At 43.9% G+C, this 17,021-nt stretch overlaps 1 protein-coding gene and 1 long non-coding RNA gene across 5 annotated transcripts in view; one reads left to right on the top strand and one right to left on the bottom strand.

Moving 5' to 3' along the window:
• THSD1 (thrombospondin type 1 domain containing 1) overlaps window positions 1-14,155 on the top strand; it is a 26,961-nt gene extending 12,806 nt beyond the window's left edge. For all 4 annotated transcript variants that reach the window (XM_086881401.1, XM_086881402.1, XM_086881400.1 and 1 more), the window contains 2 exons: window positions 7,317-7,475; window positions 11,859-14,155. In XM_086881401.1, the coding sequence (XP_086737527.1) occupies window positions 7,317-7,475; window positions 11,859-13,234 (1,535 nt within the window). In that variant the 3' untranslated portion in view covers window positions 13,235-14,155. The remainder of the gene's footprint in view (window positions 1-7,316; window positions 7,476-11,858) is intronic.
• On the bottom strand, window positions 14,052-16,997 carry LOC147654195 (uncharacterized). The gene is made up of 2 exons (XR_015284673.1): window positions 16,888-16,997; window positions 14,052-16,788 (listed from the first exon to the last, which is right to left on the bottom strand). It is a non-coding gene; the product is annotated as an uncharacterized LOC147654195 (long non-coding RNA).
• Window positions 16,998-17,021: the final 24 nt, after the last annotated feature.

Consider the following 17,021-nt stretch of genomic DNA (forward strand, 5'->3'; position numbering starts at 1 on the left):
CCAGACAAAATATTTGTAATATTATATGCAAGGGGGAACAAGATAGACTGTTATATAGAGGAATACACAAAGACATTTGATAACAAGTACCACTGTGGTAGTTTAATGCTGCACTAAGTCAACACTAGGTACCAGCTAAAACCACTTAGGATATTCTGAATGATGTACCTATCTAGTCAGGCTGAAAATTAAACTTGTCCTTCTCAGTGAGGTAAGAAGCTACTGCAGTAGATCTGGAGACTCTAAAGGTAGGATTAGTTTTACCTGCATCTAAGTGTCTAAAAGCCAGGGGCCCAACATTAAGTAGTTGCGTAGCTTTTTAGTTGAGGGGCATCTTGCAAGGTTGATTCATGGGTGTTGAACATACTGGGGCTGAATCCTCACAGGGGTGTCTTTTTCTCTACCCATTTGGTGTAGAAGTTTAGAGCCCTACCTGTTAGATGCACAAACTGTGGTGAGATGAGTCAGGATCTGGCTACAGTGAAAGGCACAGCTGTGTCATTTGGACAGCTGGCGGGTTTTCTGAGCAGCGTTTTGAGCTGTGTCTGTTGCTTAGAACAGACCAGGGTGCATTTTCTGACCCATGAGGCTTTCTGGCAGATCATGAGCTGTATTCATATAGCCAAACCTTTCCTTATAGGAAAGATTAGAATAGTACAGTCTGCCAACTGGGAACAGTTGGTGATCCATATAATCCTTTGGAGCATGATTAGGCATGGTCTGAAAGAGTGCTGGTTGGCAGAAACCAAAACCATGTATATGTTATAGAGCTATAGCATTAGAAGTGACAGTCCAGGGTTTGACAGTCTGCAAACCACGGTGGCATGGCAGAGGAAATGGATGAGCCAAATACCTTTCTTATCACTCATTTGTGGAAGGCAGCCACAGAGAGGGATGGGCTGTATGTGCACAAGGGAATTGGGATTGGGTTGGGTTAGGTTGCATTGCCTAAAGGAAAATGTTCTCATTTGAAGCAGGCTTGTGTCTATAGGTAATGAATTAATCTTTTCCAACTGCACACTTCAAAGAGTTTGGATTGAAAGGTTTAAGGTGTGCATCATTTTCCTCACCTCCCCACCCTGGTTCCCCTGAAAAGAAAGTGCAGGAACTCTAGCCAAAAAGTGGCCATTGCACGTCATGGACAGGTATCTGAGAAGGATCATGAGGAGGCCAGGAGTGTAGGACATACTCCAGGGCACACAGTCCCAGACACAACCTACCTTAATGAGGTTCCTGGAATCATGTGCCATTACTTTGTGCTACTTCACAAATTCTTATAATAACTGTTAGGTATTTAATTAACTCTCCGTACTAAAAATGACCTCTATTTTCAACACATGCCAAACTCAGTGCGTGGTTCTCTTCATCTTAACTTTCCATCTGCATTCTCTCTTGGCATTCCCTCTCTTCGTTTGGTATAAGAAAGTCTATCTAAAAATGAAAGCATATTATTTTCTTAATGGAGGTAATTTTCAAGGAAAAAGGAAGAGAGAATTCTGCTTTTTTATGTGTACCTGGGTGGTATGTTACACTGATAAGATCTAGATAATTACCCTCACAGATAAATCACTAGCATATGTTATAGGTATGATTCTGTGCCCAATATTTAACTGTTTTAATTTATGAGATCTATATTAAGTAATGGTTTCCTGCAGTCTGCTCTGTCTCCCTGGATTCCTCAGTAGCCCCATCCTAACAACCACATTCGAAAGAATCAGGCTATGCCTCTTGAAGAGCAGAGTTAGGTCAATAGCTGTCAAGTTAAGAGTATCACATCTACAAAGCCGATGAAAGCGAAGCCACACCATGTAGTCGTAAATAAAATGTCAACCTGAAATTAATTAGACTGCAGCACGTCTGACTTTGTGCCTGTATCTGTGAGACTTCAAAGCCTGCAGGCAGCGTTTGAAAGGAGCAGGGTGTTCTGGGAGGGGCACATCAGCCTGAAGCCACGACAGACTGAACCTGCACTGTCTGTGATGGCCATCAGTCTGCTGGCTCCTTCTGAAGAAGCTCCCCTGAGCCCTCTCACCCTGCTGCAGGCACTTGAGGTGCCCTGCTTATGGCAGACCCCTGATAGCTGTTTGTGCAAAGCATGCGACTGCTGCAGAACAGGTGTGTCTCAAGTCTCCTAATTTCTGGTTTGGACTTAATGAAGTTTAAGGCAAGGAGAGGTGATAAATCTCTAGTCTGGGCTTCTGTGCAGTGTGGGGCATCATTTTTCATTCAGTTACCCTGGTGTTGAGCCCCACAGCTAGTCTTTGCATCTGACTACCATTTCCCTTCCCTTCCCAGAGAGTTATCCAGTCTTCTACTGGAGACACCACAAAACAGACTCTTTGGTATTTTCTCTCAATACTGATTTATTCATTTGAAAAGGGAAACTCTGTGTGTTTCATAACTAAAGCTAATCTAGCTTCATCCTCTGATAACTAAATTTTACTCTGCTGCTTTCTAATAGCTGTTTCCTCTTGACTGCCTTTGCCTCACAAAGGCATTTACACATCCAGGTCATCTAACATCTACGAGATTTTCTCAGTGTTCTTTTTTAACAAACTGAAAAGATTGAATCTTTAATTGGAAGGCATTTTCTTCAGGATTTGATTAATTTACTGATTCTGTTTGACTCTTTTTTCTGTTATTTTAAACACTCATGTTTATTTGACAACCAGAGTACCAGCTTTGTGTGCTGTGTTCAGACATCCTTCTCACTGATGCTGCTTGATCAGAAGCACCCTCACTACCCCTACCTCTGCTTTCATTCCATTGATTGCATTATGCAATTTTCCATAACTTTTTCCCTGTATACTCCTCTTGAGCTATTTCAGTATGGAGTCTACCATGCAGGAGATGCAATTTTCATTCCTTCTTCCTACATTTTTCACTTTTCTGATTTAGGCTCTACTTTCCTTTAATTATCCTAAGTTAGCAAGTACCCTATGTTGCTCCATACAGCTGCACTCTTTGCTTATGTCATTACAGGAGTGACATATTTTCTCAGTAATGGTTTATATTTATTTTCATGTCAACTAGGGAAGCACTGAGCCTAATACTAATCCCTTTGGAATCTCTCCAAATGCATTCTCACTCTGATGGTTTTCTGTTGACAGTTGCATATCCAATCTGTCACTCAGCCAGTTCTTACTTCATTTAGCATATGCTCTATTGTTATGAAGCAGAGATATTGTTTTGTAAAAGATCAAAGTTCCTGAATCATTAAAATGATCTTCATCCAAACCACAGATGATGAGATAAAAGATGATTTTGCCATATCTATTTTACATAAATCAGACATGAGTTATATTCCTGATGCTTTGTCAGTCCTCTCTTTACTCCTCATTCAGGCCAAGTTTAGTACAGCCTTTTGGAACAGGAATCTCACTTGTGCTTGGAGTAGGAAGGAGAAAGCTCCCAGTGGCCCTGAGTGGGCCAGGTCAGCAGCTCTTTGATTCCAGGCCATCAGCTTCAGAATAAGTGTCACAAAAAAACTTATGCTATCCAAGACTGTGAATATATCTATTAAAGGTGGGGAATACATCCATTAATTGATGTATTCCCCAATTAATCAATGATTAATTGATGAGACAGCACTTGTGAAGTTTTCTATAGATCCTAACTGGAGAATCTGTGAAAAAATTAACAGTGAGATGTGAGTCACATCATTCGTCTTGGTGGGCTCTTCACTGTTTCACAGAGGAACATGCAGCTCATTTTTTCCCCAATGTTTGACTGGATTTTTGGGATGTCTGAGGTAGGAAACTCTGTTAGATCATCTTATCCAGCAGCAGATGCTTTGCAGGCTCATTCTTTTCCATGCTTAATCCTGTGCTTTGCTCATCTGGGATTTAAGTGTCCCCAGCAGTGAGACTTTTGCTCTCATTAGAAGATTGTCCCATGTTCTACTCTGTATCCTGCTTGAAACATTAAGGACAGGACTGATAATATTAATCAGTAATGCTAAAGCATAGAAAAAGGCACTTTTTTTTTCATATTTCTGGTGTTAACTTTCTTTTCCAGTTCTTAGTTACACTCCAGAGACAAATTTCAACTTTGGTGTGACTTACAGTGAGGTCTCTTGCAGTTGCCTACAGCACAAATGAATTTTGTTCATCTGACTTTTGCTATCTGTCAAAAAAAATATTGGAATGTTGGCAGGGCATAATAAATGCAACTGTTGCCTGAAAAGGGAAAGAGGAAGGGATGGGAAGACATTCTGAAGAGAAAAGTGGTCAGTAAGGGAGGAGAGGAGTAAATGGAGCATCTAGAGCTCAGGCAGGGATGTACAATTTCTGTCAAATTTTTGCAATTTCTGTCAAATTTTTGCTTCCTGAATAAAACTGTGTGAATCAGATCTGCTTGTTGGTAGGAAAGTCTGGGAACCAATTAGCTCTGCTGCCTGAATCTGTACCTAGGTTGGGTATTTATTTAAAACAGGCATATGCAGGCGATCTGGCTATGCCAGGGCTGGTTTGTACCCAGTCCACTTTTCCTGTGTCAGTAAATGCTTCATCTCCACACATTAGGAATAAATCAGGTTTTACAGACTCAGCTTCTGGGAAAAAATTATTTTTAGGTTGTGCCTCCCCGTTTCTTAACAATGCCTGTTTGTGGGGAAAAGACTCTTAATTTTCCCAGAGTCTAGGATTTCTTTCTTCAAAGGGATCCTTGTCCTTTCATTGTCCAAATTAGTAACCTGTTGGAACATGCCACCATTTCAGTGCACCCAGGCTTCATTTCCATGGAAGGGTGAGAGGTTGTTTTCCAAGTTCTTGTCTGAACACCAATACAATGTATGTAAATACATTCTCAGGACCTAAAAACTGATCTCAGCTTCCAAAAATATCCTGCAATCCCCTAGGTTAGCATAGATATTTACATGAACCTTTCAGTAATTAGTGATTTTGTCCCACACCACTGGCCTAGTTGAAGTGTTTAGGACTGTCATGTGTGTCAGGCTGGAAGGATGATGCTGAGTGTCCCTTGCTAATGGACAGCACTGCATGCACAAAATCTTGTGAACATGGAAATCTGAGGGGAGAAATTTATGCAGAGCAATAATTAACACAGTTAATTGCATTTATCTTTCATGTTGGCAGATCTGCCAACTGTCAGCTATTTCAAAATAACTCATCAGTTAGATGTCTTCACATTGATAATTGATTCCTCAATTGTGTGTGAAGAAACCTCACGCTTATTAGAGCTAGTTTGCAGTGCATACCTTCTGGTTTTTCCCCTGGCACTTTCAATCTGTTTGTCTTAAATGGAGGTTAATCATTTCATTTCCTTGGGGGAGAATAAACTGTGCTTCATTTTCTTTTACATTCTGGTAATTGCAGGGAATTGCAGAGCAAGATGTAGGAGTTTAAATCTCCCATCTTTCATGGGAGCTGGAACATTTCTTGTTCTTCTGCTGTCTGGGGCACATTTCTTAGCCCCAAAGCTATGGGTCCCAAGTGTTTTTGCTAAGGAACTCTATACCTTTTGCCAGTGTCCAAGTCAGTGAAAAGTGTCCTGGAGCAATGGGCACATCTTAGGTTTGACGTCAGTGTTGGAAAATTATTCGTCCTAAATATTCTTGAATGTTGAAACCCACAGGCATCAATGTGGAGACTGTTGAGCACCCTCCACTATCACCAGTGTTAGCACTGGAGGCAACCAGAACCTTTCTGAATCTGGCTCTGCATCTGACCTTAATTAACAGAAGTTTAAAGGAGCAAGAAATGTGGAGAGAGGGAAACGAGTTAGCTCATGCACTGGAAATTTTGACAGGAACTCAACAAACTGCTTACACAAAGAGGCTCTAGGTCTATAAGGAGGTAGGTCATTCAACTTGCCCCTCTGCAGTGGTGAGGGACACTGCTGGAGTCCTTAATGATCCTGAGATGAAGAAAACTGTTGTGAGATCCTATGATATATATGATATTATGATACCATGAAGTCTTTTTGAGAAGGCATCAATGAGACCTTGAATGACTATAGATTCAAACTCTGGGGCCCCATCCTGCAGTGCAGGTGAGGACCTGCACCAGGTGGGCAGCCCCACTGGTCCTCTTAGGCTGCTCACATTAATGCTGATGTGCTCACAAAACTGTCCAGGACAGGGCCCAAAGCAGTTACAATTTCATGTTTATTGAAACACAGCTGTATTTATTCTTGTTAGAAACATTTTAAAATAATAAACACTAGGAACAATACTTGAAATCATAAAGCCCTTATCAGTCATACAACACTCTCTAGTGCTTTGACACCATAAATTGGTTAAGGGCTCAGGGCATGCTAGCAGCAGTAATAAAATTAAAAATCACGGCTTGTGTTGGCAGTAGCAAAATCATAAATTATCTAAAAGAGCAAAGTTTAACTGGGTCTACTTTAAAAAAAATAAAAATTATTTAGCTGTTTTTCTATTTTTTCTGTGAGCAGGGAAATTGAGATATGTAGTCTATTGTTCTTCTTTCTGTCAAAATCAGCTGACACATAGGAGCATCCCCAGGGGTTTTATCTTTTAAGATTGCACCTGAACTCATGCATTAGTTTGGAATTTAAAGTTGTGGCCCTGCCTCAGTGTCACACCTGGGAGATAGGGGCAGGAATGGTCCCATCTTTCTCTCTCTGGGTTCTCACTGCTGTAAAGCTCACATATGGAGATCACTGGATGAGGATGTTGTTTAAGAAAAAGAGGGATTTTATTACACATTAAAAAATTATAATGTAGTGTTAGAACCTGAGTCTGCCTCCACTTTAAATAAATAAATGAACACTCAAAATTTCATCTTGGGTAAATTGCCTAACCATAAGCAATAAAACAATAGAGAGCTGTAAGTTGTCAGATGAATGATTCAATAATACACTTATGTGCTGAGAAGAAAATAAAGAGTAAACCAATGTTGCCATTTCATTAGGCCTTGTAGACTTATCATCCTGTCACAGTCATATAAATATATCAGCAGTAACTGTACTTCAGTCAATCAAGTTATCCTGCTGTAAATGCACTGTTTGTCAGGCAGGATTTGGATGAATATATAAATTACCAGCCCACTTCAAAGATCTGTGGATTCATTTCCTTCTGCTGTTGTTCCAGGGAGAACCTGCCTGCCAGTTGACTGACCACTGTGTTGCAGGCTGACACTGGGGTGAAAAAAGAAAAATAAGTGGAAGCTTTGGCTCATCCCTGGATGCCACTTGCTTTTTTTGTCTTGCTGTTTACATTGTTTGGTTATTTATTGCTGCTGTTTTTCTCAAAAAGAAGACAAATGGCTGTGTCTTTAAAGGTAAGGAGACAGACAGTTCCTCATTGCTGTGAGCTTGTGTATTTGTAGAAACGTGGAGCCGGTGGCAGCCCTGGAGCCCGTGCAGTGTCACCTGTGGGGACGGCATCCGGGAGCGCTTCCGAGAGTGCCTCACCTCCTCGCCGGCAAAACCAGGCTGCGCTGGATCGCCGAGGGAGACTTCCCTGTGCTCGCTGGAGGAGTGTGTGTGTATGTAGCTTTGCTCTCCTCTTCTTCCAGTCATGTGACTGCCCTGGAAAAAGTGTAAAATGGAAACATCCCATCTTTCTTTCAGTCATACTGATCTGGGGGCCAGGAGCCTCTGCATTTGATTGTGAGACACTGGAGATAGGGCTCCAAGGCATAATATTTCTGAATGCCGTGGGTGCAATGGAAGCAGTTTAAAATCTCCAGGATGGTCAGGGAGTGGAGAAGTCCAGAAAGAGAGATATTGGGGCTACCAGAACATGTTGAGTAGTGAAAGCCAAAGATTCCAGTGGAAACCTATTAAAAAGTTAAAGTCAGTTAAAAAAGGGTGCTGGTTCCAGCTGGACCTGTGGTGTTGAAGTTGCCATTCTGTGAGTTCTTTGAGGTGGGAGTGCCAGGTCTCCCCCTGCTCCAGCCTACCACTGCTGCTGGCCTGTGACAGGGCAGGCTGGCTGTTACTGATAGGTAAGGCTTTAGGAAGCCTTTATAAACCCTCGTCTATCGGTAACAACTGATTGCCTATCAATAACTATTGGTAACTGCTGGTGGGTGGCAAGTGGGTGAAGATATAGGAGACCTGAGCCTTCTATAAGATGATAGGTGGATTAGAGCAGACACATGACCCTCAGTGAGGCTGGATGAGGCTGTGCCAGCACCATAGTTGGGTGCTGACAGCCATTGTTGAGGGGCATGACCTCTTTTAGCAGGGTGCTGGTGTTCAGTCTGTGTAAAACTTCTGCTTTTTGCAAACTCCCTACTGAAAAGGAGTGTCCTGATGCCAAGACCACAGAGACCAGAAAGCAGATTTACAAGCTCCAGTGGCTTTGTGTCCCATAGATGCCACAGGAGGCAGGGATGGGAAAGAAAAGATGCCCAGGAGCTGTGCAGGTCCTAGGATCTCAGACTATAATTGAACAGATGTTTTAAGCTATTACAAAGTGACCAATGCCTTATTCCTTGCTTTGGCTGCTTGCAGGCACTTCTTTCTGCTTGCAAAAGTGCAGTGTGTAGAACTGGAATAGAGACAGCTAAAAAATGGACAGTTTAGGGATGTGCGGAGCTGTTTAGTACATGGCCACTGTGGTGCTTGTACCATTGAAAAGGAAAGGACAGCAGGGGGAGAGAATGTGCAGCTGGAGCAGGAAGAGGGAAGGACTATGTTTTTAATGGAAGTGTTAGCTTGAGCCAGCTTCAAGGTGTCTGAGGATGAAGGCCTCAAAAATATACAGGCAGGACTGAAATGTGTTGTGGAACACTGCAGGATATGGGTTGTAGTTAACAAAAGTTTGGGTGAATGGAAAATACTAAAAATTATATTCCATTAAGCCAGGTATTGCATGTTGTCAGTGTTCAAGAAGCACTGGGAATGTTTTAACAGGTCTAATGTTTTTTGTGACTTGAAAATACTGACCTTGTGGGTTTGCTTATTTAGTAAAGCTGTGAGTGAAAGCAGAGAGGAACAACTCAGATGCTTTGGGGCCCCAGCTTAAACCAGCCCTGCTGTAGTTGTCTTCTCTATGCCAGACTCTCTGTGGCTGCTGTGGGCAGTAATGCCACCACCAAAATGCATTTGGGTTGTTAGTGATTTTCCAAAGTTGTTGTTGTTGTGCTGTGCTATCCCATGCCTCCTGTTTATCTGCTGGATCAGTATGTCTGTAAGTATATAATTTGGTTTGGCCTCTTGCCAGCCAGTTTCCCTCCCCACCCTCTTGAGCTCAGAGAGCACTCCTGGTGCAGGGAGCTTGCTGGAGGGGGTTACCTGCATGCAGAGCATGTGCTGAAAACACAATTTGTGTGTGGACCTTGCTTTGCATGCTTGGAGGTGACAAGCCTCTGGTGCTTCTCAGAGGGGTCTCCTCCCGTGCAGGTGTGCAGCTGTAAAAGGTGGATGATGGTTTCCAACCATCCTGTGCATAGCCTGTGCACACACCTGTGGCAGTCTGGTTGGACTCATCAGGTCTGGACAATCCCTGGGTTCCAGTGAGGTCTCTGGGTTAATAAAGAGGGTTAATACATAGAGAGCACAGATGCAAAGGAGCCTGCATCTGCACCCATTGCTGTGGGATCATCTGGAGGAAATACCTCGCTTCTGTCTTGCACATGGTTTCTAACCCTCCTGCTCTCACATGGGGCATCTTCCTTTACAGAACCACAAACATGATTTCATCCTATTGAATCTCAGCTTGCTCAAGAAGTGATTTCACACTCTTTACAGTGTTCATCCACTGCCTGATCTCAAGCTGGGAGTGTCACCCTCTCCCTTCCCATTCCAGCAGTCTGCAGCTTTCGGAAGCAGATAGGTTCTGTTTCCAGCATAACTCTGCAGTCATTAGTCCAGCAGATGGAGCAAATGGCTGAATGAGCAAGGCCAGCACGTGGTGCAGGGGCCAATGAGGTGCAGGGAGAAGCAAACCATAGGGACCTAGTCCTGTTTGGAAGCTCGCAGTTCCTTGCTGTTAGCTGTGTGTCCCAAACAATGCAGCACAGTGTGCATTACAAATAGAGAATGGAGTATTCAGAAAATATCGATTAGCAAACACAACTGAGAGAAGGATGAAAACTGATGAATTGCTCTGCTGCAGTGTTCCTGAACAGAGCAAATGCTGGCTCTGCCTGCTTCCCCGAGGTCAGCTTGCTCACTCCCTGCTCAGGTGTCCAGAACAGCAGTGCTCCGGCACAGGGACATTGGACTGAATGCAAGTTTTAGAGATTCTCCTGTAAGATTCAGCAGGCAGTGGTCTTGTTCTTTAAGCTGGTTTCAAGCTCTCAGAGAGACACAAAATTAATCCAGTGGCAAGACTTTTTAGAGGACTTGGGATTGTTAGGTAGCCCTGAAATAGGGAAATGGATCTCCTTCCCAGCCCAGCACCTTGCATGTCTGTTCTGTAGCAGCCTGAGGCCTTCTGGCCTGTGTTCATCAGTGCATTTGTGCATGCTGCCCACCTAACAGCTGCACTACCAGCTTGCTGTTGAATGCGTGTTCTCCTGAATTACGGGAAGTACATGGTGTCCAGCTCTTGTTATTCTGCACTCACATTTCCTATTCCTGGACAGTCAGTGTGGTGCAGGCAGGAGCAGCTGCCAAGTCTTACAGCTGACTGACTGTCAGCCTGATGGAAGGTTCTGGATAAAACTAGAGACTAGGGCAGGATTGTTCGGTGGTTTAGCTTGAACTCACAACTTCATGGCCAGCTCTTGTCAACTGCAACTAATCAGCCTTGTCCTCCAAAAAAATCTTCATGGCTTTGTGGAGCTGATGTCTGACCAGAAGAATTTGGGTAGTGTTAACAGATACTAAAATTAGCTACTGGACCAATTTAATCCACTTTCAACCATGCTGTATTCTGCTCAAGATTGCCCCTGAAATTCTTGAGACCTCATTCAAAAAAAGAATTACTGATTTGTCATTGGTTCAGCCACCTGTAATGGGGTGGAATGGGCAAGTGTGAGGTTTAAACAGGGCTGTGGACAGCTCTGAGATTGTCACATTACAGGTTAGAATCATAGAATAACCCAAATTGGAAGTGGCCCATAAGGATCATTGAGTCCAACTCCCTTCTCTCCCATGACTACTAAAGCTAAACCATATGACTGAGAGCATCATCTAGACAGCCTGTGAATTCTGGCCATGATGACTTCCCTAGGGGGCCTATCCCAGTGGCTAATTATCCTCTCAGTGAAGAAGGGTTTGCAGACTGTTCTCAGTGAAGAAGGGTTTGCAGACTATTCTTCCCTGTTTAAAGTCCCATCTCCAGTCCACAGCAGAAGGGTATCAATAGTAGAATGCTTGAGAAAGAGCAATGACACTTTCAGTTGAAAGCTTGCTGTGGCATGGGAAGGTTTTTTCCTCTGGGGCTGTGGGACCAGACAGTGGTAAAAGCATCCTCAGAGGACTGCTTAGAAAAGTTACATTGCCTGTCCTGATGCTACCTGTCTCTTCAAACTCATTTCAATTCTCACACCCACTTAAGCTCTAACAAAAATAGTTTTAAAATGATACCTGAAGTACTAGCCTGGATTGAATTATTTTTACCCCCTTTACGACACTTTTCAACAGAGAATCTAAAAGTACTTCATAAAGAGAGGCAAACAGAATTCCTCCATTTTACAGGAATTTAGGAATACCTTATGGAAATTGCAGAGCAGGAAAAAAAATAACGATTACATTTAAAAGGTCTGTGGGAGCCTTGGTTTAAAGTAAGTAGATACTTGTGCCAGTATGAAGTCATCAAGTAGTAAGTCATCTCCAGTGAGCAAATTTTAATGGCAGACAACTTCCTGTACTGTATTAATGGCTTATTTGTTTGGTAGTGAAGCATCCATCCTCAAATACCAAAATGCTGCTGCCAGTGCAACTCTGACAGATGTGTGTGCTCTTTCTTACAGCTGTCCAGCCTCCCACCCCACCTTCTGTTCAGCCAGGAGAGGACCAGAAAGCAAATAATATAGTTACCATCACAGGTATCTCACTGTGTTTGTTCATCATCTTTGCCACTGTTCTTATCACCCTCTGGAGGAAGCTCTGCAGAGCTCAGAAATGCAGCACCGCTGTCCGACGGAACTCTGTCCATTCCCCTGGCTTCCGGAAAAACTCTGATGAGGAGAACATCTGCCAAGGCAACAAGCAACGGGATAGCTTTGCTGAAGGGGGAGACGCCCCTGTCAACATTCCCCTAACTTACAGGCGAAGCCTCCAATTTGCCCAAGAAGATGATGCCTCTGGAAGCGAAAACTTTCAGCCAAATGCCCAAAAAATAATCCCTCCAATTTTCAGCTACCGCCTGGCACAGCAGCAGCTGAAAGAGATGAAGAAGAAAGGCCTGACGGAGACCACTAAGGTGTACCATGTCTCTCAGAATCCTCTCACAGACACGGTTCTTGGTGCCACCACGATGCTTCCCCTGAGCGGGGAAAACCAAGAGGAAGCAGCAGCAAACAAATTTCGGATCAAATCTCCATTTCTGGAACAGCCAGCCAGTCAGCCCAAGTTCCTGGGAGAAGGTTCTCACCCTAGGCTGGATTTTCCATTCTCACAGGCCAATCCTGCAATGAGCCCTACCCAAACCTTGGTCAGAAGAGGTCATTTCAAGCACCAGGATAACAGGGTGGACTGGCCTGAGAGGGGCTGTCATAGAAACTCACAGTTCAGAAGAACAGCCAGTTTCCATGAAACTAAAAAGGCCAGGCCTTTCAGAGAGAGAAGCATGTCCACTCTCACACCCCGACAGACTCCTCTCTACAACTCCAGGACCAGGACATGGGACCAGGGTCTGGAGGACAGGATACGGCCAAAATCAAGAAACACTAATCCAGGTTGTGAAAAGCTGGATCAGCCCCACAGCACTGTGCTGGCGTGTGAACCACAGGGCCATGGCACAAAGACCCACCACAGGGCAGGGCCCCCGGTGAGGAAGCTGGACCTGATCACAGATCGCCAGCCTGCTGGTCAGGAGAAGGCAGCTGAGAAGCCTGAGCCCAGCCGAAGTAAGAGGGGCCCTTCACCTAACCCCAAAGGTGTGTGGCGGAAAGAAACAGGCCCAAATGGCAAAGATAATTCCCAGAGAGGCCTAAGTGTCAGCCCTGCCCAGTATCGAAGGGACAAGTGCCAGAGTTTCCCCTTGGACCCTGAGTTTGCCTTTTATGACAATTCTACTTTTGGCTTAACGGAGGCAGAGCAGCAGATGATTGACCTCCCTGGGTATTTTGGCTCAAATGAAGAGGATGAAACAAGTACTCTGAGCATTGAGAAGCTGGTGATCTGAGTGACTCATTGCGGCGCTGCAGGAGTGGCGTGCGTGGGAGAGGATCTGCAGGATCGGTTGGCTTCTGGTGGAAGAAAGAGCAGGAATCATGTTACTTCCACACACAGCAGGAGGGAATAATGTCCTGGGTCTGGCTTATGGGAGCATACTCCTTTCAAATTACTGAAAAGTGCTTTCATATAATTTTTTTTTTGTATGTGTGTACAAGACACACGAAGTACCCTGGGAAAGAATGTGTTAGGTAAGGTGTGGCACAGGAATAGCCAATAGATTTTATTGTGTAAAGCAGTCATGTTTTGTGCATCATACATGGTGAGTGCCACTGACATTTCCTACCTTGTGCACTGTGTACTGGTAGACTGTGAGATACTGATGCATCCACTGTCCAGCACCCTCAACCATCTGCCCTGGTTAGTGAATCATTTCTCATCTAGAAAACACAAAGCTCAAGCTGTGGGAAGTTTTCATCATTTTTCTGATAGTGATCAGTGAACTGCATTGATTTGTCATTGTTGCTCAGATAACTCATACCGTGGGGAGTTTTTAGCTGGTTGCATCAAAGTGCAAACAACTGATGCTGAATACTGGGTGAATTTAAAATTGAGGAGGCATTTTCATCATTCAAGACTTTGATATTTTCTTACTGTCAATATTTATATCAAGAAAACAATAGACAAATATTTGCAGGAAATCAGTACAAAAGGCATGCTACAGGGCAGGCCAAGAAAATGGATGATCAGATTTTAGTCCTCACAGAAATGTTACCACAGCATGTTACCTGTACAAAGCAGTGAGAGAACTGTTGAATTATGCATCCTTTCCATAGTCATCCTTTCCTTTATTAAAATTTTTTAATGTAAATATATTGACAATAATACTACTACAGCAAGCTCAAAATAAATTATGAACAAAACCAGCAAACAACAAGATTATTTGATTAATACCTGTTCTGGGAACAAAAATCAAAATGACAACATCTGGTGATTCACAGAGAATCTTATAGAATTATTTACATTGGGAAAGACCTCTAAAATCATTAAGTCCAACTGTTAATGTAACACCACTGTGTTCACCACTAAACCATATCCCTTAGCTGCCACATCCACACATCTTTTGAACACTACCAAGGACACTGATTCCACTGCTTCCTTGGGATGCCTGTTCCAATGCCTGACCACTCTCAGTGAAGAAATTTTTCCTCATATCAAATCTAAATCTCCCCTGGCACAACTTGAGGCCATTTCCTCTGGTCCTATCACTTGTTACCTGTGAGAATGGGCCAACCAACCCTCACCTTGCTACAACCTCCTTTCAGGGAACTGAGGAGAGCAGTAACAGTGAACTACAAAAGCCATGATGGCCTATTTTTGTTGTGTTTTAAAACCAGACATCACAAATCTGCCATTACTGCTGTAAGTATTCAGAATTGGGTTGAAACCCCAATTAACAGCAGAAGCAGAGCTCAGGCCTTTGTGAATGACCAAGACTTTTCTTGCCATTTGTTAGGGTAACTGTCTCTCCGGTGACTTTGCAACTGGGGAATGCTAGTGGGCAAAAAATAAGAGGTTGGTGTAAGAGAAGAAAGGTTTAGGCAACAGACTGTTAGTCTTAAATCAACTGTCCCTTAAGGAGCCCAACCCTCCATGCCCTTTAACCTGCCTTGTGGGTGTGAAGGCAAAATTAGAATGGGTTCCATTCTCAGGAAGTAGGCTGCTATCTTTCTCAATACTGGCTTTCTGAGCAGAGAGAGAGATTTCCCAATCCCACACTTCTTCCTCCCCCCACTCCCCCACAAACCAGCAGCAATTTTAAAGTAAGAGCAGCATTGTTTTGTGTTAGCTGCCAGTTCCTGGTGGCACCCCACTGCAGTGTCCAAAGCTGGCATGGGTGGCTTGACAGGCACACGGTGTTACCTGCTGTGACAACACAGGAGGAGCAAGCCTCACATTTGGCCACCAGAGTCAAATCTGTCTGTTTTAACGACCTTTTTGATGGGTAACATTTTTCAGCTGCTGCTGGAGTGAGGGCTCTGACTCACAGGGTGATGTGAGCTCCCTTTTTCCTGGGAGCTGTGCCAAGATGCCGATGTTCAGCCCTTGGCCCAGTGTGGTGCTGGTACCACCGATGCGTTCCCATAAACTGTCAGCTTGAAAAGCTGTTTAAAGCATTTAAGAACATGTTCATGCTTGAAGAGTTATCCAAAGGCAATCAAATGTAATGAGTCCTTAAATTGACTTAAATGAGCTGGAAATCAGACCTCTGAAGCAATTGCTACTCAGGTTACTTACACCCTGCCTGTACTAAGGTAAGGTCTGTGGTGTGAAGAACCTTTTCCCTGAAGCATGGATCCATCATCATTGGAGCTGCAGGGCTACAGTTTCTGTTTAAGCTTTGTTGAGCCTCTCAGCATGGGAGACAGACTGTGGAGAAATGGGAGATCAAATGTGCAGTGCAGCAACATTCAGCAAGCATTCCCCCAGCCTTCAGCTCTTGGTGGTAGCCCTCAGATCCAGTTAATACTCAGCTAGTGGCATTCTACCCTGTTTGTTATGATTAAAGGTGGTTCTGAAATGCTTCCTGGAGTTTGCTGTGGGATTTGCAGGCTCCAGCCCTGTGACCCCTGCATCTCAAAGGGGGTTTCCTTTCCCACAGGAGGACAGAGAAGGAGGAACATGGCTCTTAATCAGATGCTGCTTTCTGCAAAGTTGTCCCAGTGTTGGGCTGTCTTATGCAGTAGATGTACTTAGGTATATTTTACATCAAAGACAGCAGGGCAGACCCCTTCCCTCCCAGCTTGTCATACCTTGGCCCCCCTTTCTCTCTTAGAGACAGGAGGAAGTACTGTAACATTGATGCTGGCTGAAGGCAGTACAGCCACAATGCCTGCCACTCCATACTGACACACAGGGAAACAGGCTCCGTAGTCTGGACTTCACATCGCTCATTGCTCACTCACTGGGGAACTGGACTGGGTGCGGCTTATCTGATTAAGCCCTGTTGACTTCATCTCCAGCTTCATATTCTATTATCAGATGGGTTACCACCTGCCTAATGAACTGCTAGACCACAAATGCTGTCCCCTAAGTGCTGTAGTTTCCACAGTCCTTACCCTACTTCCTTAGCTCTCTACTGAAGAGTGGGATTGAGCATCACCTTCCAGAAGGCATGAACTTATTTCGCTTACATTTCTCTGTGTCTTCCACCTAGACAAAAATTTTCCTTCTGCCCTCAGCACTGCATCAGGGGCCACACAGTAATAATGCGTGCAAAGTGTTTATGCCCAAACATGCAGTTACAACCTTGCACTAAAATTTTACCGTATCAAAATACAGACGTAGTGATCAGAAGAGAAGCAATAAGTGCTGTCTTTCTGTAGCCCTTTCTTCGCAAGGGCGATCTCATTTCAGACATGTAGGTGCAAATTTCATTCCACATGAGCATGCTTGAGAAGAGGGCAGGGGACAGTCTGGCCAAGGGCACAGGTTTTAGGAGCACAGCTCCATGGAGTGCTGCCCATTACACTGGGATGTTTATCTTTGCAGTCACTGGGATGTCTAGGAAGGAGAGGAACCAAACCAAGTTTTAAACTGAACCTTCACCTCATGCCTCTGCATCGTCTCCAGGGCAGCTTGAGACATGAAAATTAAACTTACCTTCCAGACCCTTGCAACTGCCAAGGACAACAGGAAAAAAAGCACCAGAGCCAACACCAAAATAATACGTTTCTCATATTATGAGCTTTCCAAGATTCCTGTTCACATTCCTATTGTTGAAAACCAGATAAGTA

This window comes from Cyanistes caeruleus, chromosome 3 (genome assembly GCF_971803275.1).
Source record: "Cyanistes caeruleus chromosome 3, bCyaCae1.hap1.1, whole genome shotgun sequence".
NCBI classification, from domain to species: domain Eukaryota; kingdom Metazoa; phylum Chordata; class Aves; order Passeriformes; family Paridae; genus Cyanistes; species Cyanistes caeruleus.